This window comes from Dermacentor albipictus, chromosome 9 (assembly GCF_038994185.2).
Source record: "Dermacentor albipictus isolate Rhodes 1998 colony chromosome 9, USDA_Dalb.pri_finalv2, whole genome shotgun sequence".
Classification (NCBI taxonomy): Eukaryota; Metazoa; Arthropoda; class Arachnida; order Ixodida; family Ixodidae; genus Dermacentor; species Dermacentor albipictus.
Window position 1 is genome coordinate 54,309,429 of NC_091829.1, and position 23,786 is coordinate 54,333,214.

The 23,786-nt window shown below is 48.2% G+C and overlaps 1 protein-coding gene across 3 annotated transcripts in view; it reads left to right on the forward strand.

Annotated features, from left to right (window-relative positions):
• Nucleotides 1-467: 467 nt before the first annotated feature.
• Nucleotides 468-23,786, forward strand: part of LOC139049896 (multidrug resistance-associated protein 1-like) — a 56,568-nt gene continuing 33,249 nt past the window's right edge. The window contains exons 1-14 of one of the 3 annotated variants that reach the window (XM_070525768.1): nucleotides 468-605; nucleotides 3,969-4,181; nucleotides 6,036-6,140; nucleotides 6,981-7,112; nucleotides 9,410-9,523; nucleotides 9,717-9,781; nucleotides 10,504-10,617; nucleotides 12,349-12,504; nucleotides 13,526-13,700; nucleotides 15,127-15,381; nucleotides 16,782-16,847; nucleotides 17,463-17,600; nucleotides 19,170-19,313; nucleotides 21,310-21,394. In XM_070525768.1, the coding sequence (XP_070381869.1) occupies nucleotides 540-605; nucleotides 3,969-4,181; nucleotides 6,036-6,140; nucleotides 6,981-7,112; nucleotides 9,410-9,523; nucleotides 9,717-9,781; nucleotides 10,504-10,617; nucleotides 12,349-12,504; nucleotides 13,526-13,700; nucleotides 15,127-15,381; nucleotides 16,782-16,847; nucleotides 17,463-17,600; nucleotides 19,170-19,313; nucleotides 21,310-21,394 (1,828 nt within the window). In that variant the 5' untranslated portion in view covers nucleotides 468-539. Of the gene's footprint in view, nucleotides 606-3,968; nucleotides 4,182-6,035; nucleotides 6,141-6,980; nucleotides 7,113-9,409; nucleotides 9,524-9,716; nucleotides 9,782-10,503; nucleotides 10,618-12,348; nucleotides 12,505-13,525; nucleotides 13,701-15,126; nucleotides 15,382-16,781; nucleotides 16,848-17,462; nucleotides 17,601-19,169; nucleotides 19,314-21,309; nucleotides 21,395-23,786 lie in introns of those variants that run through there. The other 2 variants (XM_070525770.1, XM_070525769.1) reach the window with 2 other exon arrangements.

A 23,786-nucleotide genomic window follows, 5' to 3' on the forward strand; every position in this document is an offset into this window, starting at 1 on the left:
TACTTTTTCTTCCGTTTTTATTTCGTTTTTTTTCCTTTCTTTTTGACCCTATCCGCTTATGTCATCGAAGATGATGATGATGATGATGATGATGATGATGATGATGATGATGTCCTTGATGAGTGTGGCGCTTACCCACTCGCGGGGATTGGCCAAATGTCATCGAAAGCTTCAAAAGGCAGTGACTGCATTATCTTCGTCGTCGTCGTCGTCATCATCGCCATCGTCATCCTATGTCAGCTAAGCCTCTTTCCGTACTAATTAGCCGTTGGTGTTGATTCCTTCCGCCATGGCACACAGCCGCGAGAGGGATTGCCCACACAGCGACAAAAGTCCATTTTCATGTCTTCTCAGCACAGCTGCCACATAGTCTTCATCCTCATCATAATCACCACTACGTGTTCTTTTGCCACGCATTGCCATCGCCACTAACATCGCGTGCAGTCTTCAGAGCCAAATAACGCGGCCTCGTGCGCACGGGCAGTGGTTCGGATCGTTCGTAGCAAGCGAGGATCAGCAGAGAAGCCAACCTGTATCGGATGGCCGGCTACGATTCACGGCTTCCTCCAAACCATCCACACGGACTGTGCGAGACTCCCCTCTGGGTGCGTACCGTTCCCTGTCGCAGATGGTCCCGGGTGTACCGCTACTGCTGAGATACTGCCTAATGGACTCTGCGGCCTGAGCTTGCCTCACCAATCAAAATAGTGAGCATAGTGGGTACTTAGCGAGAAGGTCTAAGAGAATTTGAGAAACCGCCCTTTAAATTGTGGACGTTCCACTCAGCGATAAAAAAACTGCTGTAAAAGAGCATTGAGCAGCACTGTTCTATAGCGAAGTAAAGAAACAAACAAAACAATCTTTCCCTCGAAGATGTACGCCAGTGTGAACAATCGATACATCAGAAACGGCGAATTTGTGCAGGCGACTTCTCGCAGGCTTCGGCCATACTGGGGGGTCTGTTTGCTGGCTGTTCGGCCAGACTGCCCGGCCACGTTTGCTGGTGCTGTTTGATTGACAGTTAATGCTGACTAGTGACCACACTGTCGGCTGTTCCCGTCGTAGCCGTACAAAATATGGGAGACTTCTAACGTGGAGCTGGTGCAATGCGAACATGAGAAACACAAATTACTGGCCAATAAAACCGCGCATATTTTAATGCAAGAGCATTATGTGCCCCATTACGCGAAAATATATAGAGTCGGTGTCGTGCCCAATAAATATTACCAAACATGGCCGACGGCGCAATGAGTATGAAATGTCAAAAATGCTCAGGTTGAGGTCACATTTCTCAGGGCGGTACCTGTAAATAAAGTAAATTAATGGCTTTAAAAAGCTAATTTTACTAAAGTTATGTCTCTGTGAGAATCGCACCCCGGGTTGCGAGACGGGCACGCGCCCCCGACGCCACGGCGGCTCCGCGGTTCTGGCTGATTGGAGGTGTGGCCTAGTACGTGCGTCATTGCATACGTCACGTTGAAAGGTGTGGCCTAGTGCGTGCATGTGTGCGTCATTGGGCATGTGACGGCGCACCACCCGGAGCGCCGCCTCGTACACTGTGCGCAGAGACCACGAAAAGAACTTTATAATGCTTTCGCATTGCCAGACGTAAGCAGTCTTAAACGCCTCTGCCGAATTGTTACGTGTGTTCGAGCGAGCTATACTCATAGACATTTCTATGACCATTCTTATGCCTGAAAGCCAAATTTCTAGACTCAGAAGGAGGTTACGTCGCTCGCCGTTGTTCGACATTTGACACCGAGCATGCCGCTCCACGACCGCTTTCACCGAAGCAGTTCAATGGTTATGAAACTGGCCTTAACAGCATATCTGTGAAGCCTTGCGAGATCTCCTTCTTTTGATTGATTCGTTAATTGGTGGAGCTTTTGATGATGCTGCTGCTAATCGAGGCTGCTCCCGACAAAGCTATTAACCGCGTTAGTCAGAAGTGCCGCTTGCACGGGACCGACGCTCTCTTGCGGTCGGGGGATGCTGCCTAAATATTCGTCATTAAAATTTTGCGCGTAAGACTGTTTATTCCGAAATGACGCAAGCAAATCGGAGGAAATGGGTGTAGCTGCCATTCTAGTTATCGCGCATCGCACGAAGTGTAGCTGAGATGGTTGTTCATCAAGGTTCCGCGCCGAATTCACCGGATGTACTCTTTACGTTCTCGTGAACGGTTAATAAAACGACGCAGTCGTTAAAGCAGGAAGCATAAAAAGGATTTTTTATGTTCTTGTTTAATGTAAGCAGAATGTGCGCAAAATCTCGTTCGCTCGTCGCAGATCTATGGCGATTCCAAAGGGTCCAGGTTATGCGCCTGGTTGCACGGTCACCCCAATTCGTTCCAAGAACGTGCGCGAAAAGTTTACGCGGCGCATCGAAATTCCAGTGCGAACCATGGGGGCATAATCGCAGTCTCGAGAGCTGACGATTCGATCCCTTAGCAATGAATTTACTTAGTGTTTCTTAACGCCTCCAAAATGATGTATTCTTCAGAAAATACGGCTCAGAGTTTCGAGAAAGTTTGTAACCTGTAGCGTAAATATTGAAGCCACTGCTGGCCATAACTACAAAAACAATTATCTATTTGCATGTTATATAGGGTATGGGTTGCATTATGGAAAGAACTGAACTAGTTGTTACGAGTGCGTGCACCGGTTAATATTGGGTGTCCTCCCCACCCTCTTTCTTTTACGCAACAAATATAAACACGACATAACAGCCTTGATACACAGACCTTGTCGAACTTCTCGTCAAACCTGGTAGTACAGGACTTAAAATACTTTTGTTTACGATTTATATCAGTACTAATGTTACTTATGACATTGTTCATGGCTAGTAGAGAGTCATGGTTACATTAAGCGTCATGTTCAAGCTTTCTTTTCATCATTACTCGTTACACACAAACGCACGCGACGTCTGCAAGTGGATGCCCAGTAAATTTAGGCTAAGGCAGTTTTCCACACCATTTGAACTTTCAGGAAATAAACGCCAACGACAGCGAACAAAAATGCCCGGTCTCAAATACACGTCACCAATACTGCAACCGCCATCTTAGGGTTAGGAAACACTTCATACAACTAGGAACTTGGCTTGACTTCGGTTCTTAGAGGGTTTCACCCGTCAGCGTTATCCGAAGATTTCTCCCCGGATGACCTATTTTCGCGTTTCACATTTTGCTCCATTTAGAGTGGGTGTTTTTTAACGACGCTCTCGATGTAACGCATTGCGATGAATCCGTTTCTCGCCGCTTTCTGCGCGTTATTTTGCCTCCGGTGTCCGCACGTTTTGCCCCCACTTATTTCGAGTAAACGCCACCGTGCAGTTCACCCATCGTTGACGTCGATTCCTCCGGTCCTTGGCGCTTTTTTTATGTGTGTGATGCGGAAAGCGAAACAGGGATCCCCCCAACCTCGTAAAACACTAGCAAAACAAAAACAAATACTGAACGGTCCGAGCAACCGTGACGACAACTTGTCCTGTCTTCATCTTGTCTTGTCCTGTCCTGTCTTCTTCCTTGTGATCGTCTACAAAGCGCAACCAATCTTTCCAAATATAATGAACCAACTTGCCCAACAACGCATTCTCCTAAAACTTAACACCAGCAGTGATAATAGGCTCGCGGTTGTCACCCCGTGCGCGCATCCCTTGTTCGCGTCAACGAAAGGAATTCGGACCCGCCGCGGTTTCTCAGTGGCTATGGTGTTAGGCTGCTGAGCACGAGGTCGCGGGATCGAATCCCGGCCACGGCGGCCGCATTTCGATGGGGGCGAAATGCGAAAACACCCGTGTACTTAGATTTAGGTGCACGTTAAAGAACCCCAGGTGGTCGAAATCTCCGGAGTCCTCCACTACGGCGTGCCTCATAATCAGAAAGTGGTTTTGGCACGTAAAACACCATAATTTAATTATTTTTTTTAAGGAATTCGGGAAGTAAGCGCGTGTCTGGCTCGGGCGTGCAGCTCGGTGATGAGCTCCTGGGCGCCCGCGGCGATGGCGGCCTCAACGATTCGTGGACGGGCTCGATGCCCCCGCTGTCTCCCTGCCTGCGCGGCACCCTGCTCGCCTGGCTGCCCTGCGCGTTCCTGTGGCTGGCTGCGCCCTTCGAGTTCTACCGCATCGCCTGCAGCGACGCCAGGCCTCTGCGATGGACGGTCGCCAGCTCCGTCAAGATGGTCAGCCTATACGCGGCCGCTAATGGTGCAAAACCCTGGTGGCGTTCTAGTGCCGAAATGTCACTGCATGGGACAGCCGCTGCGGATAGCACGAACCAGTTTCCAGCAAGAATTTTTGTTTGTTGTTGATAGGGGCATTTCGAGATGGAGGGAGGGGGGAAAGAGATAAGAAGAAGGCAGGGAGGTTAACCAGAATCACGTCCGGTTGGCTACCCTACACCGGGGGAATGGGAAAGGGGGAAAGCAAAGATAACAGGGAGAGAGAGGAGGGAAGGAAAGAAGGAAATTGCAGTGCGTTCGCTGACGTGTGTGGCCTTACAGAAATTGCATTAATAGTCACAAATGGTCGCACAAGCCCGTCGTCCTTAAGAAGCACAAAAGCGCCTTCACCGCTTTATGGGCCGACGGGCGATGGGGGCGGTGTTCCAGCAGCACCTGCACAGAAAGCGGCCGATTGTCCAGTTTTTGAAAAGCTTTGGCAAGTTCTTGTCTCTCAGGGGTGTGTCGTGGATAATGGCACAGCAGGTGGTCGATGTTTTCTTCCGTGCCACAGACATCGCATGCTCCACTGTCAGTCACTCCAATTAATGTAGAGATGTGCGCGCATAGCTGATGTAGGCGTGCACGTGAATAGGTGCGCACGAAGCCACAGTGGTTATGGGGGTTTCCATGTCCTCGTGAGACCTCTATTACATTGGCTTCAATTCTTTTCAGCGTTAATCCGGAAGCGATTAGGTAAAATAATCGCACCTAATGTGAAGTCGCATGGCTGCGGAAATGTGTGAAAGTGACTTGCTCGTATTACTGCCGTCAGCTTTCGAGAACTTCGACACTGATTCGGCGTAGGCCGCTGTGTCGTCACAGACCACTAAACGCAGCCGCGAAGAGTGTCTCGAATTCCGCGAAATGACAGGAAAATCCGGGATTGCAGCTTAAAACATGCGACACCCACGACGTCATATGAAGGAGCTTCGTAGATTTTTTTTTTTATGCAGCCAGAAAACTTTTTTTTGCCATTTTTAGCCCGAGGAGGTGGTTTACTTTGTCCGCGTACTTTGGTATGCCGCTTCCGGTATCTAACCGGCACATGTGAGCCAAGCATTTTTCTTGCTCGTGGTGTAGCGGTCTAGTTAAAACCAATTTGAAAAGCGATTAGTCCCTTGAGCTGCCTTCGGGGTCTCGGAAGGATGCTAGTGGAGCACTGCGCCTTTATCCCCTCTGGTACGAACACACATGATTGGGCAGCCTTTTCACAAGATTGTACGGGGAACAATGCATGATGAGGCAATCCGCCGGAGAGGATGAAACAGCCACCCTGAAGTGAAAAAAAATAGTTAAAAATAAGCCAAGTTTGAGTCAGGAAACGAGAGATGTCATTAGGAGGAGGGGGCAACTAAAGCCGTCGTTTTCCAAAGCGCATTGCGTACAGCTCCGAACGAGTTATGCAAATCATAGGTGCGTGGAACGGCTATAAAGACGCGTTTGCTGCCTCTGTCATTTTTTGAATTTTGGGTGAGGTAAACAAATCGTCAGCAACGAAATACCCGTACGGGGCGCTTTTGCATACCGTGTTCAGAAAAACGCAGCCTCAGAGATCGAGGTGGACGTTTCAGTTGACATTTTCGTCTTCCATTTGTTCGGTCAATTGCTGCTCCGATGACGTAGTAGTTGAAGGCGAAATCATACACACGCGACAGACGGCACTTATCTGCTTTAGGTGTCCGTGGTGTGCACCAAATTTTGTGGCCGAGCTTGTACAGTGTGTCTTTGGCTGAAGTACACATTCACTTGCCAGCTTCAGCCACTCGCAATTCGCAGGTGTTCAACAACGCGTTGGCCATTCTTCTCGTGCAGATTCTCTCAGTGGCCACTGCCACCGCACACCTGTCCTTGCTGCTGTCCGAAGACAGCCTGTTGAAGGAGGAATTCGCCGGCACCACCTTTAAGTTCTTCACGCTGGTGGGCCTCTGTTTTGAAATCATGACCTTGGCAAAAGTCTGAATCGCAAGCGCTTGCTTTGGTACTACGGTTCATTATTGGACTTCAGGTTCGTCCTCGATATTGCTTCAGGCAGCACACCCGCCGAGAGATATCTGTATTATAAACTAAGGGTCATGCGTTCAATCTTTTGAAATCATGACCTTGGCAAATATCTGAATCGCAAGCGCTAACTTTGTTACTATAGTCCATTGCTGCACTTCGTGTTCGTGCTCGATAATGCTTCACTCATCACGCACGCCGAGATATCTCTATTATGAACCAAAAATCTGTGTTCGAATTGCGATTTGTAAAGTCGAAACGTGCGCACTCTAACACGGTTCCCTCGTGGGTTCGCTGCATTTAATAGTCTAAAGGATTAAAGAAATTAGACATCATTAATTGGTAGGGAGCGGGTTTGCTGCGCCAGGAGCAGTTTCATCTACTGCCTTGAAAAAGGTACTACCGAATTCTTAGAACGCACAGGACTCCAGCACTTTTGTACCGCACTTTCTCTAGGCTTTGCCTCGAAGTACGGTTCCAACATTGCTACCCGACACTTTACAGAACCCTAGTCCCACATTTCTTTTCTTTCCGCGCGGGCTTGCTTACAGCATCAGCTGTAGTACATTGCTACAATGGAAGGGCAATCAAAACTAGAAGCTATTCGAAATTACTGTTTTTATTCAGAATCTGCACGTGTGAGCTAGGGACACACTATACTGTACAAGTCCCCGGAGAATTCTTGACTGAAGGTAATTATGTGTATTGTACAACGAGGTTTCATTATGATGATGTTGTTTTCTTCTTTTATGCGAGCAGGTACTCGCCTGTGCTCTGCAGTCGATGATGAGGGTGGGTGGCCTGAGTTCGTCGGCAGTGCAGTTCGGATTCTGGTTGCTCTTCTCGACTGCGTCGGCGATAACGTCCGTCAGCATCTACACGGATACCATGGTAGGCGTACCTTCATACTGGGATGTTGCTGGACGACAGCGTTAAAGCTAAGATTACGCACTCGCCTGTTGAAACGTGCGGCTAAAGCTAGAAAAATACACTCGAGTTCTAACATCTATCGGAACAATAACGGAGACCAAATTAAAACATATTTCGCAGCTTAATCTGCGCATTTCCTAGAAACGTCGCTTTAGACCAAAAGAAGGTGGCTCGTGGTTGCTGGATCTACGCCGATGAATGGTCGATTTTCTAAACATGGAACTTCAAGAGCAAAGCTTTTGTATTTTCGTACATCTTGATAGGAGCACTTTATAGTGGCGTAATATAGTAAACAACGTTTGTCAACACCAGCCGTGCAGTTCAGAGTAACGACTTCACGTCACCTGCCCTTTCTGTTTTCGAACACGGTGCTCAAAACCAACGCTGTAGCAAAACACACGCTAGCAAGACCTCATACGAGGCATGCTGTTACTAGAGTGTACTTAGACGTAGCAGGGGGCGGCACAAAGTTAGGTGGGCGGATGAGATTAAGAAGTTTGCAGGGACGACATGGCCAGAATTAGTACGTGACCGGGGTTGTTGAAGTATGGGAGAGGCCTTTGCCCTGCAGTGGGCGTAACCAGGCTGACGATGATGATGATTATGATGATGATTAATATTATTTTTATGATTATGATGATGACCTAGACCATATTCTAGTACACTCTAGTTGTTACGTGGCTACGCGACCCTGTGTTGTCAAGCCGGGACTCCCAATTTCCGTGCCCGAGAGCGCGTACTTTACACTGCGATATAGGCGGATTGCAAGAGTTGTGATCGACCATCAAACAAAAAGAAAGTACCCTGCCCGCGTTTGAAGGAGTTCCAGCTGCATGGTGGAGCTGTAGAGACCGCACAATCTACTGTGCTGCGTGGATGTCAGTGCGATATGCGCACTCTCGCGGCGACTGCCACCTCAACCCGCAGATTAGGGAGGTGTGATCGTCCTTGTTGACCAACCGGTCAATCAGTTAAACGGTACATGCCTTGCCCCAAGTCTACATGTACGCTTCATTAAAACTCCAGAAAGGTGTGAAAAATAGCGAGCCAATGTTTCTGAACTGTATAGATAACTGCACATTATTATTGTTTTCATTCACTCATACGTAGCCTGCATCAAAGGTAACACCGTGAAGGAGGCTAGTCATTTCACTTGTGTGTTACGGGGCCCTTAGTCTGCCTGACCTGACGTGCACCACATTTATCTTTGTAAACGACGAGCTCACATAGGCTGTTAAAACTCTCGACGTGTCGCTGAAATAATGTGAGAAATTCGCCACCCCTGCAGAACGTGAGGCACTCTGTCTGCCTAATGAGGCTATAATCAGACAGGAAAAAGCACGTTCATCTGAATAAGCGTATACGTAAAATAGATAACAGCAGCCGTGACACAACTGCTACGTGCGTATTGAGCATCGGAGAAGAGGCAGTTAGATGAGCAGTAAGGCAAGGCAGGTGACAGGCAGTGCTTCTTTCCAGTGGCTGTAAAGACGTAAGAGTGCATGGTAACAGCAGTTTATGACAATAGTTAGCGTATGATTACGGTAGGCTTAGGAAACGTATACTCTAGAGCACACAGTTCCTTCTATTCCTTACAAGATGCTTAAGAAAACTCGCAGGTTGGAATGAATAGGGAATTCCAGTGCTTTTCGTACACGAAGTGTCTGATCCCTGCAGAACAAAGTGCTTTCATGTACGAAGATTTCTTTCTAGGTAACCAGCATGGACACGCTTTATAGGCGTTTGCGAATGTGCTCTTTTAGCAAGAAGCAAACACGAGCTTGAAATCTAGCGGCTGAAACTTGATTTTAAGTCTTTCGAGTAATCTCTACCCGCTTCAGAGAGCACTGAGTTACCACGACGTTGTGCAGTAAATGAACAGTGCAATCTCCATCGCAAAATGTGGCAAACAACAATGGAGATTTGTTCTTGTACACCTAATAAATTGGTTGCAGTCAGCATAAATGATTAGAAGCCTAGCGAATGTATTCGCCTTTCGGTATTCAACGGTATGTCCTGAGCAAATTAAGGCAGGTTATACAATTCAATTTTAATCTCTTTTTTTTTCTCATCACAAAATGCGGGAGGCCCGAACAAAAAAGTGAATTTTTGGTTACTTGATTCGGGAACCCCCTTACAAGGAAAACAGCGTAGTCGCGAAGGTCCCATGACGCTAGCAAACGAATCGAAATGTGATGTCACGTTCTTAAGAGTGCACTCAGTACACCATTCACAACACTCGCTTCTTCACGGTGCAGGATTTCCGGTCGTGGTCCAACAGTGGCGCCCACATGCACGGAGTCGTGGTGATCATGTCGGCCGTCGTTCTCGTGATGAACTCGTTCGCGGACTTGACTCGCCACGAGAAGCTGGTGAGCACGTCGACGTTGATACACAGCTCCATTTCACCTCCCGTTGTTTTCTTTTCGAGGTGGTTTTACGCACGCGTGCATTCAATTTACGGGAAACGCGAGAGCCTATATAGGTATCCAAGAAATTAAGCTTGCACGAATTGACCAGCATTTCACTCTTTCGTGGCCCCCGTTTCCTTTTTCTTTTTTTCAGAAGGTGAAGGCGCCGGTGGCCGAGAGTTCCTTTCCATCGAGGATGACGTTCCAATGGATGAACCCGTAAGTGGTGTGTCACGTGACGCTACGAAACTTCTGTCTACACACAGACCGTGACGATGGGCAAGTCGCAAAGGTGACGAGACTAATTAATAAGCTGTGGCCGATTGCGCGCACCTACGTTTAGTGGTAGCGTTTAGGAGCAGTCTAATGTGACGACACGGATGCAGACGGCAAGGATGCAGACGGCAAGGATGCAGACGTTTTTTGCCAGTGCGCGTTCGTCCAAAGAGGCAACGCTTCAGTGCGATCGAATAGTTATGCTATATAGTTTGTTGTAACGCTACTGCATCTAGTACTTCGTCAAAGTTAGCACCGCATACGCGATGCGATAGCAGGACGCGGTGATGAGTCGGGTGTTTACTGCGACGAAGGTTTCACGAGGTTTTAAATCCAGACGGCACGTGCATATTTGGACAGCCGCAACTCTCTAGTTGTCACGAGCTGCGCTGGCGTTGTGTCTTCTAAATGTTGCTGCAACGTTGCGCAGTACTTGCTGCATTTTTTTTTTCGTTAAACGTAACGAAGAAACATTCGGAGACACGGCGCGAATTATTGAAGACACACTTGGATTCAATGAAAGCATGGAAATAAGCCTTTCACGGGCGCTTGAACACGTCGTAACCATTGAAGACTCGTAAATGGCCTATTCTGCAGTTAATACGTATGCGCCGCCTGAAGAAATGCCTTATACGCGTACATTTTTTTTTCTTTCCTGTGCACAGCTTGATTGTGAAAGGCTTCCGCACGACTCTGACCGAGGACGACATCCCTGCCCTCGCGGAGGAGATGAATCCATCGGCTTGCTCCAACATGCTGCTACAACGATGGAGTCCCGAGTGAGTCAGAGTGAAGTTAGATCCAGCGTGTTTTTTCTTTTTTTTTAGCTTTGCTAATAGTGCAACACTGATATTTACGCGACAAAGATGACAGAATCGCGTTTTGCTGATACGTTTTGTTTGCCAGATAGAACACGGGCGCTCTACTGGCTAAAAAAAAAAGAAGTGTTCATCGTCTCTTAACTAAACAAAAACGGGACGAATAAAACAGGGAACTGAACCCGCTAGAACCACGCGCAAGCGTGGACTTTTATTTCTTGGTAATAAACTGTTTTTTTTGCACTATGCAAATTATCAGCTCGCAAGGTTTTCTTGCAGTACCACCGCATAAACCCTGCTGTCTCGAAGTCTGATTCTGTAATGCACACTGCATTACGGCGCGCGTCGTAATCATATATCGTGGTGTTTGCTCGGAAGTGCTTAATAATATATGGGGTTTTGCGTGCCAAAACCACTTTCTGATTATGAGGCACGCCGTAGTGGGGGACTCCGGAAATTTTGACCACCTGGGGTTCTTTAACATGCACCTAAATCTAAGTACACGGGTGTTTTCGCATTTCGCCCCCATCGAAATGCGGCCGCCGTGACCGGGATTCGATCCCGCGACCTCGTGCTCAGCAGCCTAACACCATAGCCACTGAGCAACCACGGCGGGTACGGAAGTGCTTGCCAGTGGCATCCTCCCTTTAGTAAAGGTGGGCTGGCGGCTAAAGTGAGTAGTCATCAATCCTCGCAAGAAATGTAATTATGGTAAACATTTTTTTTCGTTATTTACGCACTGTACACCTGCCGATTTTGCAAGGCATATAAAATTGGGACGAATACTGGGGAAGGCACTGGAGCGCTATAAGGTAAAACTATTCCAAACTTTTCTATTCCAATTCTGCAATCAGCCCTTTACTATTAGTCAAAAACTTTTTTGGAGCACCCCCACTTAACCTGCCTATCACGCGACGTCACGAAAACCGCGACAGCTCCCCATCTGATACGACGTGTATACACATGATTTAACTGAACGAAAGAAAAATAGTTATTTCTCATTCGACTCTCTTTCGCCATTAGCCCTCTGCTATTGGTCAAAAGTTTTCGGGCTGAACCCACTTCACCTGCCTGTCACGTACGCGACGTCACAAAACCGCAAACACTCACCGCGTCGTAGTGACGTGTACGCGATAAAGATACATTACTATGCCGAACAAAACTGAATTTTCTCCGGAATAGCCGCAGGCTGCCCCGTTCCGAAAGGAATAAAAGATGGCTGCCGCCGATCGCTCAGGCACTGGCAACTCGCACCTGCCGGAGAGCATGGGTTTAATTGCGTATAACAAAACTTTTTTGCATGGCGGTGTAAAGTTTTCGAGCACTTTCGGCACGTTTACGGCCTCGTTCTGCCAACTCTTCTTTACTGGGGATCCGTTTCAGCGTCATTCTTAAGCTTCCTTTGCATGCCGCCGCGATTGTCGACGAGCTACCACAAGCTAAGTAAGGGAAAGCGGACCAACCGCAAATGCCGGCACTACGCTCTAAATTGTTTCGTTCATCAAAGACACAACAAACGCAAGTTCCAACTCGACGACTCGCGCTCTCACTGCAACTTACTTCTTATGCCTAAGTGTAAGCGAATAGCCCCGACCCATGCATTCAGTCAAACAGTGTCCAACTGCTACGCGGAATGACGTATCCTTTATCTCAAGTGCCCTAACGTGTACGGTCCCCCTGGCTCCTTGACAGGGTGAAGAGAGGAGGCCCCGAGGAAGGAAAAGAGCACGCCGACAGAGGCTCGCTGATGTTCGCATTGCTGAGGGCGTTTGCAGGTCCCCTCGTCCAGATCGCAGCGCTGGAGACGCTCTTCTGCGTCGGCATGTTCCTGCCCATCTACCTGATGGAGTAAGACTGCTGCTGTTATCGTGACACGTTTCCCAACGTCAAGACGTTAACCCCGCATTTAGCCCGCTATAAACCGCTGTAGTAAATATCACAGCTCTGAAATGGCTATGCCGTAGCAATTAAATGCAGGCTTTCGGGCACGAAAGACGGGCGACAGCAAGAGAGGACGAGTCTGCACGGTCGGAAATCAACAGCAGCGAACAGAGGGGGGGGGGGGGGGGGGGATTTGAAACACACGCGAACATCGTTGTCTAGTGAGACGCGACACCAAGTGCTATAATACCATGCATACCTTCCAACACACACGTGTCTTACTCGCCGTATACAGATTTGTTCTTCCTACCACGGTCAAGTAGATGTGTCGCTTGAGGTCCATCTCGTTGTTGAAAACGAGGGAGACGGCGTCACTCGAGAAGAACGGCACGACCCTGACACGCTCGTTGGTGTAAACTCTCTTCAAATCCAAAGCTGACCGCCTACTTTTACGCATTGTGTGTGTCATACAGTCTGTCTATAAGAAGGTCATCAGTCCTTACTACCATAAAAAAAGAAGAATGACACGTTTCATCATTTGCAGATCTTAGTGACCTTTAAGCAGCAACTTTCATGGTACGTTAACTCGGGCGACGCACAAGTTATTGAGACCCCAGCCCCTTTGTCGTTACCGGATCCTCTTGATTAGTTACAATAGTTACAATAGCTACAATAGTTACAATAGTTACAATAGCATGACTCTAATGAAATAGCTACAATACAATTGTATTGTAGCTACAATAGTTACAATAGTTACAATAGCTTGACTCTAATGAAATATCTGTTGACCCCGTACCTATTGAAGCGAGAATACGACGAGAACTTCGCGAAAAAATGGGACGCGACCACGCATCAACGACAGGACAAAACTGCGTTCGTATTTGCCGGTCACGTGCCACCTTTTCGCAATGTTACCGCATTTCCACAGTAACGCGTTACCAGCAAGCTCGGACTCAAGAGTCATTCCGTATACCACCCCTGTTTGCAGCGCCCTCATCCAGTTCGGCAGCTCGCGGGAACCCGCGTGGAAGGGCTACCTGTACGCAGTGCTCATGGCGGTGGCGAGCGTGCTGGTCAACCTGCTCTACTCGCAGGTCTACTACCTCAGCTGCTGCCTGGCGTTGCGCATCAAGACTACCCTCGTAGCTTTCCTTTATCGAAAGGTATGCGAATGACACGCGCAGTGCACAGTCTTTTTTTTTTTTGCATTGCTGGTCTCTTGCTGTGGAATTGGACTCCGCGCTCTTTTTCTAGCAACTGTGCTTCCGCTGAGCGGATCTAAAGCGGCCGCCACGTTGAACACACTTCTCGCGAATAGTTATCTTTGTCTTCCGCTAGCCGCGGCTCATCTATTCTGGGCTTCGCGATTCAGTACTGAAATACTGGCCGCAATGTGTTAGCACCTTGTGAACAAGCTAACCGAATATTTCGCGGCACTCACTACGGCCTAACAGCGGGTTACGGATTCAGTAAGAAATTACTTTCGCCTTGTCGAAGACGCTGACTTACATGGCACTCAGTTTAATTAAAAATTATGGCGTTCGACGTGCCATAATCACTATATGATTACGAGGCACGCCGTAGTGGGGGGCCTCTGATTCATTTTGACCGCCAGGGGTTATTTATCGTGCACGCAATAGCTCGGAAACCAATAGGGCCGTCGCGGCCGGAATTCGATCCCGCGACCTCGCGAGCTTAGCAGCGCGACGCCATTAGCCACAGCGCCACCACGGCGGGTGCCATGGCACTCGGTGTGAGTGCGCTCTAGAAAGACGAGACACGCTCACACAAAATGTGGCGATGGCCGATGCGTCTGGCTGGCAGACGCAGTGTTCTTTTCGAGAACGTAAAGTCGAGGGTTAGTGTTTCAGCCGCGGCAACCACATTCCGATAAGGCTTACACGATAGAAAAAAACTGCGCCTCCGCGGAGTTTCAAGTTCACGAGCGCCTTTCTCGAGCAGACAAAATCATCTGTAAGCTCCAAATTTCTGTCTCATACACACAACAGAAGATGCAAAAGTTAACAGCAACTAACCACATAACTTTTGTTTAAGAGCCAGCAACGTAGACGTGAAAGTGTCATGTACGACTGCAGAACCTTAGACACTTTTGTCGTTAGAACACCACAACGAGCGAACCATGCCGCAAATCATCGAGGAGATCTACGCCACGGCGTCCTAGTTATCCACAATGGAGATTTTCTTCGTCAACCATTCATCTGTGCCTCAGTAAATCAAACTAATGCTCGTGCTTTGTGACTTCCGGCAACAACTACCCTAACGCTAATCGTTCACGCAACCAATACATAGTGTGCACGTGTCGTCACATCCGCTGCTGTCGTCGGCTTCCGTACTACCTTCTGCCATCTCGGGGTACCTTATCAACAGGCGCGCGCATAGGCTGGCATAGGCCTATATAGGTTCCCCAACATGGCGCTGCCGTAAACCGGAAGCCGCGGAGTATCGTTGAATGACGTACGTGCATACTATGTATTCGTGAAGCCAAGGAAGACTTTTGAGCCAATCCGAACGCTGTCCCTGGCCTCTCCTCTCCGTGAGTCGCCTTGCCGGCGCGTGCCACGCGCGCAGGTGCTGACGGCCTGGTCGACGGGTGGCGAACAGCGCTCGGCGGGAGAGGTGATCAACAGCATCACGTTGGACACGGACAAGGTGTACCAGGCGGTGCTCTTCGCCGGCGAGCTGTGGGGCGCCCCGCTGCGCCTGCTCATCACCATGGCCATGCTGTGGCAGTACCTGGGCCCCTCCTGCCTCGTCGCCGTCGGCGTCGTTATGGTCGTGCTCTTCTGCTCGTTCTTCTTCGCCCGCAGGGTGCAGGTCGTTCAGGTATACGCAACGAACGGAAGTGCCATCATCCATTCAGAAGTACTCCGCCCCCCCCCCTCTCCTCTCTTTCCTCCGCAGAGTGATGCCAAGCTTGAGCCCACACGCTGTCCCGCTAGCGTGAGGTAAACGTATATGTCACCGGCGCCTCGGTACAATCATGCAGTAGCGCTAAACAAGCGAAATGCTAAGTAAGAGCACTATCGAACGTGCGGCGAAGAGCGAGGTGGCCGCCTCCAGTGTGACGCCGTTTCCGCGAAGTTGTGACCCTTTATGAACCCAGCCTTTTCGTGCCTTGCCATCAGGAGCTCGCAGTTGCCTGAGATTTCGTAGAGCAGTTACCTTCAAACGCATTCGTAAGGAGCGAGATATGAACAGAGGGGCAGTGGGCGGGGGGATGGGCGGATGGTAAATAGAACTAAAATGAGCGGACAGTGGAAAGTGCGCACCAACAATCATTTGAGTACAGCGAAATCCGCGACTCCATCCAGCGATGGAACGCTTTCACATCAGAGACGCAGAATGGAGTCCTCTGTTTCTCTTCTCAAGCATGGATTGCTAGGAAAATGCATAAGAATAATTGTCGTGTACAAGGAACTCGCTGCGTAACTCAAATGCCCAAACTGTTGCGGTGCACGAGGCGTGAGGGCAATAGTGAGCAGTTTTGACGGACAGTATTTCAAGGCAACATGTAACATCGCGTGTGGACCATATTCGAACTTTCGTACATGTTGCGGAAAGAATAAAGTCTTGATTATAGTGTGTCATACGCATAATAGTTAGTATGTTTGAATTAGCATGCGCTATTGTTATGTTCTCTAAACCTCCTATAGATTTACTTTACCTACGGTTTGTTACCGGATACGCTTGCGTCTTGAAGCTGACGTGATGTTTTCTTTAAAGGAACACTGTCAAGAACGATAATTTGTGTGCCTCTAAATAATTACTTTTCAACTATACCGGGAAAAAACTGTTATTGTAAGGACTGGCTTGGTAACACAGAAGAGACTTCATAAGGAATGGCAATGCCGCCTTGAAATTTCTGCACCAGGCCGCCGTGATGTCATGGATATTGACGGTTTTCTGCTCGAGCCTAGTTAACTTTTATTCAGCCTATGTAGACTGCATTAAATTAAAAAAGCAATATTTAGCAATATACGAGAACATTTACGGAGCCTCAAGGACTGAAATACGAGAAGGAACATTGAAATAAACATGCGGGTCGTCCCACTGACGTACCATTGATGCCGTTTTCAGGTGAAATTAAACTTATATTAAACTTATACGGTGTTTACCTTCGGTGGGCTTGTAAACAATGAGCTTCAGCTGGCACAACTAGCATAAAACATCGTTCTAGAGTTGCGCGCGTATCATGCATTGGCCATATCCGATTTTGCACGCAGACGCTTCAAATGGAGAAGAAAGACAAGCGAGTCAAATACGTGCACGAGCTGTTCAGCGGTATCAAGGTGAGCAGTTGTATTGCATTTGCTTTTACGTCGTGGCGGGGAGACAAACGGTGGAAACTTAGAGACTGTTCAGTAATATCTGTTACATAAGGTATCGTAACTAATATACTATATCCCGGAGACCCTTGTACGTAGCTCGACGTACCAAAAATGGCCACTGCGTGATCCGATGGCGACGACATGCCTTGCGTGACGTTGGCTCAATTCAATCTTAGACATTGCTTGCTACCCTTGTAAATACACCCTGTGAATAGATTTCCCCCCTATACTGTTCTTCCACCCAACATTTTTTTTTTTTTTTTAGTGGAGGTGCGGGATATGTTTCACTAAATCTGAGGATATACATCATCATATTCGATTAGCGCGTAACAGTATTATTGCTCGCATGCTGCCCATGTCCTTCTAAGCATTGTCGGCGCTATCTATTGCTGTTGCTTTAACCTCTTGAGGCCTACACGTCTTCAACTCCTTTCTGATCGGCACTCGTTTTTTTTTCTTCATCTCTCAAAGATCCTGAAACTATCTATTGATGTTGCCTTAACCTCTTGAGGCCTACACGTCTTCAACTCCCTTCTGAACGACACTCGTTTTTTTCTTTTTCTTCATCTCTCAAAGATCCTGAAACTGTACGCATGGGAAGAGCCTTTCCAGCAACGCGTGGTGGATGTGCGCAAGGCCGAGATGGAGATGCTGCGAAAGATCGCCTTCTACTTCAGCCTCATGAACTTTGTCTGGAACTGCATATCTTTCCTGGTGAGAGCCAACATGTCCAACACCGTTTAGTTTAACCTGAGAGGTCCCCATCAGTGTATTACATAGAAAACGGGAGATGGAAGTAGACTTCGGTAAATATAGCAACTCGTCGGTAAGAAGAAGTCGGCACGGTTAGTTCGTGCGGTTACCTAAGGGCTTCTACGCTGGGCGTATTAAAGTGCCGCTGTAATGCGAGTAGCTCCAATTCAGCACCACTGCCTCTTTCAGCTAGAGGAAAGGACGGTATGGAAAACAGCGCAAAAAACACACGACGCGAGCTCCAACTGCATTGGTTACTTCAGAAACGAGTGAATGCCAGCGGTAAAGCAACAGAGGAATGGTGCTTCGCTCACCGTCTCGGATTGGCTTCTTTTTTTTTCCTTCCTTCATTATTTTCTTCATTTACCATCCTTGTTGTACCGGTGTTTTCGTTACCTGACACTGCGTGGCAAATAACCTTTAGTTCTCACTTACATGTGAGTGTTACAACTTCCCTATCGAGCGACGCAATTAACGAAGGCAGTTGAGAGTAAACGCTGACGTCGTTTCTTCCTAGTCTCTAGAAGTCTTTAAGGCTGTTTTGTGTGCCCACTTAAAAAACAAATATTGCAACGCCGCACCATATTACGGATCAAGCCAATGCCACAAAGTCGCGAATTTAGTACCCGTCGTCAGGATTGGGGGCTCAATCCTATCGCTCGTGATCCGTTGTCAAGATTGGAGTCCGGCATGCATTCGAAGGTAGCTGGCCCATGCCGTCGTCCAACTTATCCACGCTGAGGACGTTGATGAAGGGAAGAACTGCTTCTAATCGAGAACGAGGAATATGGGTTTAATTACAGTATTTATATCAGTCTAACATGACTGCTTGAGAAAAAGTGCATCAGTCTAACATGACTGCTTAAGAAAAGAGTGTCAGTCCAACATGACTGCTTAAGAAAAAGTGTCCCGAGCATTCGCACCACAGCAGTTTTTAAACACTCGGTTCTCCCGCGATACACGGTGATGCGAACGTTCGTTTACTCATTGTAAACTCGCCGGCGCCCCGCAGGACAGTTTACACACACAAAGGCACCTACGGGCGAATGTCCGGAACCGACGTCAGAGGGGAGCCATTCCGGGTAGCTCGGAGCCATTCTGGGTAGCTCGTTGTCCTGCATCCCGGTCGGCGCGTGGGAAGCAACAAAAAACGGCTTTCCCGCGGCAGCTCGCTCACGCGTAGCAGATTAGGTGCGCGCTGGGGAGTTGGGGCACAATAGTTCGCCCGCCGAACTCATTCCGTCACAACGGCGATAAGGCTAGAGGATGGCGGCGGTTTCAGCACAAAGCCCGCTTCATCGAACGCATCCTAGCTGAAGCGACGGAGAGTGGAGGATGCGCGTCTTGTTCCCCGCACAAAGTCGTTTTAGTCACGCGGTGGCTAGAAGTTCGCGGCGATGCTCCCGAGATGTTGCTTTCCCCAGTCGTAACTGGGTGGCAATCTTGCATTGCAGCTCGCCATTCTTAACACCGTGTGTTGCACCGATTCGCCAGTCCAATTGTAAAATAAACAATGCGCGCTCGTCCCAGGTGTCGCTGGTGACCTTCATGACCTTCCTGATGGTGGGCTCGCACGGTCTGGATCCCGTGACGGCGTTCGTGTCCCTGGCGCTGTTCAACACGCTGCGCTTCTCGCTGCTTCTCATCCCGGACCTCATCGTCGGCTGCGTAGTGGTGGGCGACTTCGAATGCTGAACTGAGGCGGGGCCTAACGTCACGCTCCTTTGCCGCAGCCGTATCTCGGCGCTTATTGCGTTCCGCAGCTACGTAAGAGGTCGCCGGTTCGCTCCTCCGCTGTGGCGGCCCGTGCATACCGAGTGGCGCAAATTGCAGAGCTCTTGCGCGGAGTCTGGGATGCGCGGTAATGGAAGGGTTGAAATCTGGGCCAGTTGGTACATACTTGAACGAAAAAACCAGTCAAAAACACAAAGGACAAGAGAAGAAGTTCACGACACAACGACACAAAACACTGGAAGTCGTGTCCTTCACTTCACCGTCGCTCTTAGTGCCGATTTACGCTCGAGCCGCCGCAAGCCGCACGCGTGCGGTCGCGCGAAAATTTGCACGTATCCAGCACTTGTGCACAAATTACCATTTACACTGTGTGCACAGTGTATACCTTACACATTTTAAACCGAAATTCGTGCACAAGTGCTGGATGCGTGCAATTTTTCGCGCGACCGCATGCGTGCGGCTTGCGGCGGTGGGCGGCTCGAGCGTAAATCGGCCCTTACCTAGACGTTACTTCCGGAAACGAAGCTCACTCGGCAATTCTTGCTCTTCCCTACTCGCGACAGCGCCACAATATATAAAAAAAAATTATTGGGTTTTACCTGCCAAAACCACTTTCTGATTATGAGGCGCCCGTACTGGAGGATTCCGGAAATTTCGACCTCCTGCGGGGTTCTTTAACGTGCACCTAAATCTAAGCACCACGGGTGTTTTCGCATTTCGGCCCCATCGAAATGCGGCCTCCGTGGCCGGGATTCGATCCCGCGACCTCGTGCTCAGCAGCCCAACGCCACAGCCACTGGGCAACCACGGCGGGTGGCCACAATATATAGGTGACCTCTGTATACGAGTAACCTGCAGTCCAAATCGTTGTGGGTTGTCTATTATTGGTGTCTTCTTCGTATTTTTATTAGTTGTAGAATTGTAGTGTCCGCTAGCATGTCTTTAAATATGTCACCACTGGCCTATATATATATATATATATATATATATATATATATATATATATATATATATATATATATATATATATATATATATATATATATATATATGATTGATGACCACAGAAAGCCAGCAGACAATGAAGCCAAGGAAAGCATCGGGGAACTTAACTATAGTTGAAATTGGAATATAGAAGATAAAGAAAAAAATGAAAGTGGACGAAAAGATAACTTTTCGGACAACACTTAGTGGCCCAATTGATAGCCGTCGCCGTATCACAAGTGGTAGTGCAGCGCACGGGTAATGCGGAGGTTGTGGGTTCGGCTCCCACCGGCGACACGTTATCTTCATTGGTTTCTACATTCCAATTTAAGCCACAGTAACTTCGAGGCCCTCGTAATTATAAGGGTCCCCAGGGTCTCGAATCCGTCAAATCTAATGGCTTCAGGTAGCATGTGTGGGCTTACTGACCAGTTGCGTCACCAAATAGACCACGTACTCGTGAGGCCTGCGGCAGAAGGGATGTTCCCCATCCGCCGCCAAGGTTTGTGAGTGGTGGCGCTGGCTAACACTCTCAGGATTAGTTCTAGTAGTAAAACATAAATAACCAAGAAAGTGGATGGGAAAACGGCACTACAGTAGCTCAGTTGGTAAGAGCATCGCACGCACAATGCGAAGACGTGGATTCGTTTCCCACTTGCTGCCAGTTGTTTTTGTCATCCACCTTTATGTCCATTATTTTATCATTTCTTAAATTCAATTAGTAAGTACAACTAAGTTCTTCTATGTTGTCCTCGGTGTCTTTTTTTGTTGGCTTCTTTTGCTATACACTTTGCAACAGAGGGAAGCACAGGCTTCCGGTCCTTGGAGCTCCTTCTTTACTTATACCCTCTGCTTGTTTCATTAAATTTCACTGTGTATATCCCTAATGCATCTTTTCTTTCAGCAAGCAAATATGGTTTGTGACATTTATTTTGCTGGTATTTGTGCGCAGTGCAACGTCGCTATGGGCCGCATGAAAGAGTTTCTGTTGAGCGAGGACGTCGACCCCAACCAAGTGGGCAACCAGCCGTATGGGGGTAGGCCATGTTTGGTGCGCAGCTTGCGACTCTGCAGCACGCGATATATTACACCGACGGCACGGTGCCCTCCATTTCGCTCGGTTGCTTCTGAGAATAATGCGACATTTTTGCTCACGGCCAACGCCGACGACGACGCCGACACCGGCTATTCTGCGACACGAGCTCCTTAACGCTATCGCGTTAATAATGTTGCGTATTCATATTCCAGTCTCGGCGTACGAGGCGAACACCCTCGTCTAAAGAAAGAGTTGATGGGGGGATGCTTCACGTTTTCGGGTTTAATAAGCACACAGTTCAAAAAACGTTTCTCCGCTGTTACGTGCCAAGACTATGATCTGATTATGAAGACATGCCGAAGTAGAGGACAGTGAAAAGATATTGAGCACCAGGGGCTCATCAACGTGCACCTGAGCCTGCGTGCACGGGTGCTTTTGCGTTTCGCCCCTATCAAAATGCGGCCTCTATCGAAAAAAGCCGCGGCTTCTAGCTCGGCGGCCCAACTCCATATATCCAAAGAGCTACCGCGGCTGGTCAGTTGGAACGAGAACGAAAAGAATAGAGACCACCCCTCCACCCCCTTTCTTTTCTTAAAAGGACGCTGAAAAGATTTATTGAAAAGAAAGAGACCCTGCGTCTATCATATACTTTAAGTATAACCTGCTGATGTAAATTTTGGTCTACCGACTTCTGCTTGTACCTACGCATAACTCAGGCAGCCTTGCGACTGCGCGCTTGGGTTAGAGTAGCTAGTCTTTGCTGCGTTTTACTGGCGCGGTCTACTTTTCTCACGCCATTCCGGCTAATTGATTGATCCCAACACCCACGTGTCATTCTTATTGTTTTCCATTTTTTCCTAAATTTACGTAACTAGACAACTACCCACTTAGGATTGACTAAAAGTGCACAAAACTCGAGAAAAAGAGGCTCTTCGCACCTATTTAGACCGATGAAACAAACAACGAAGTCTTGAAGGTACTTCTGAGAGACTTGGTTTTGACGTCGCTTCTAACTTCCACGGAGAACGCGAAGCTCCAATGCATTTCTGCTGTAAGCTAATCTTGCATGCACCATGATGCTGTTACGCTATGCAAAAAAAAGGGAAATTAATATATATGCGTTCAGCAGGAGTGTTAGACCTGAACATCATGCTTTAGAGAAGGACAGCATGTTTAATCTAGTAAAGGTCAAAGTTCATTGTCTAAACGGAGATTAGGCTTCACTTTAGCTAAGCAAGTTGCGCAGCTGTAACGGTAACTAGTCGATAACAGCGCGCGACAACGAAAGTGTTGGTAAAGAACTAGCGTTAACGACATCAGGAGCTTTCGCAGCGCACACTGCTCTACGACATTGTGTGTATACTTTACACTAATACACACATTCTAACATCGAGACGAGCCGATTGCATCTGCACAGCCTTCAGGGTTACGTTACGTTATACACACTCGGAGTCCGCATTATAAAGCAAGTTTGAGCTGCTGCAGCACCCTCTCATTTCGACATCACTCACTCGCTTGAGACCACCAGGGTTGTGGACGGGAACATGTAAGTACAAAAAATTATCGGATTAAATTCCCCGTCACACGGTAGTTAGCGCCAAACTGTGGTTTGCGCAATTTTAGCGGCAATTCTCCAACAGTGTCTGCTTAACTGTACAAAAGTAGACGTCGCTTGGGTCCCGTGTTCGCACAAATTGTGCAGCGAAGAATGAGCGCGGCGCAAATTTTTCGAGCAACGACCGTAGCAAGCAAACGCGAGCCGAAAGTGCCCCCCCCCCCCTTTTTTTTTAGCGCACATCTCGAGGCCCGCGCACCTTTTTCAGAGGGCGCGGCGGCTTAGAATGTCGCTAACGATCCCGCAAGAGTGGCTTTCTAGACACATAGAATAGTCTTTCAAATGTACTTTCCCATTTGTTTGGCAAGCGAAGGTAGCTTACACTGAAAAAAAAGAAGTTGCAAGCTCGTCTTTCTCTCGCAAATCTAACGTCCTAGTCAAACCGCCTGTGCATCTCAACTTGATGTCAGAGATGTCAAAGTACTTCTGCATTAGGGCTGACGTTGCGTGGAAAGAGTTCTCAAAATTTTCTTCGTTGAGACTTGTGAATCAGCTCAAGCATCACTATTAGTTGATAAAACGGTATGATTATGCGAAACTGACTCACCATCCCGGCCTTGCGAAAGTGAATGTCCAGCGAAGCTGTTGAAAACCACGACTACAACTGCTGAAGGGGATATGCAATGCTTTACGGCTTTAGAGCAATGGCAGTAATGGTAATTTAGACTACTGGTAGTAATGGGAGCAATCGTAATTTCGGCAGCACGCCGCCGCCCATAGTGGTGCTGCAACATCATTGACATCAGTTGATAGGCTGGTTATTTTATATACGAAAGGC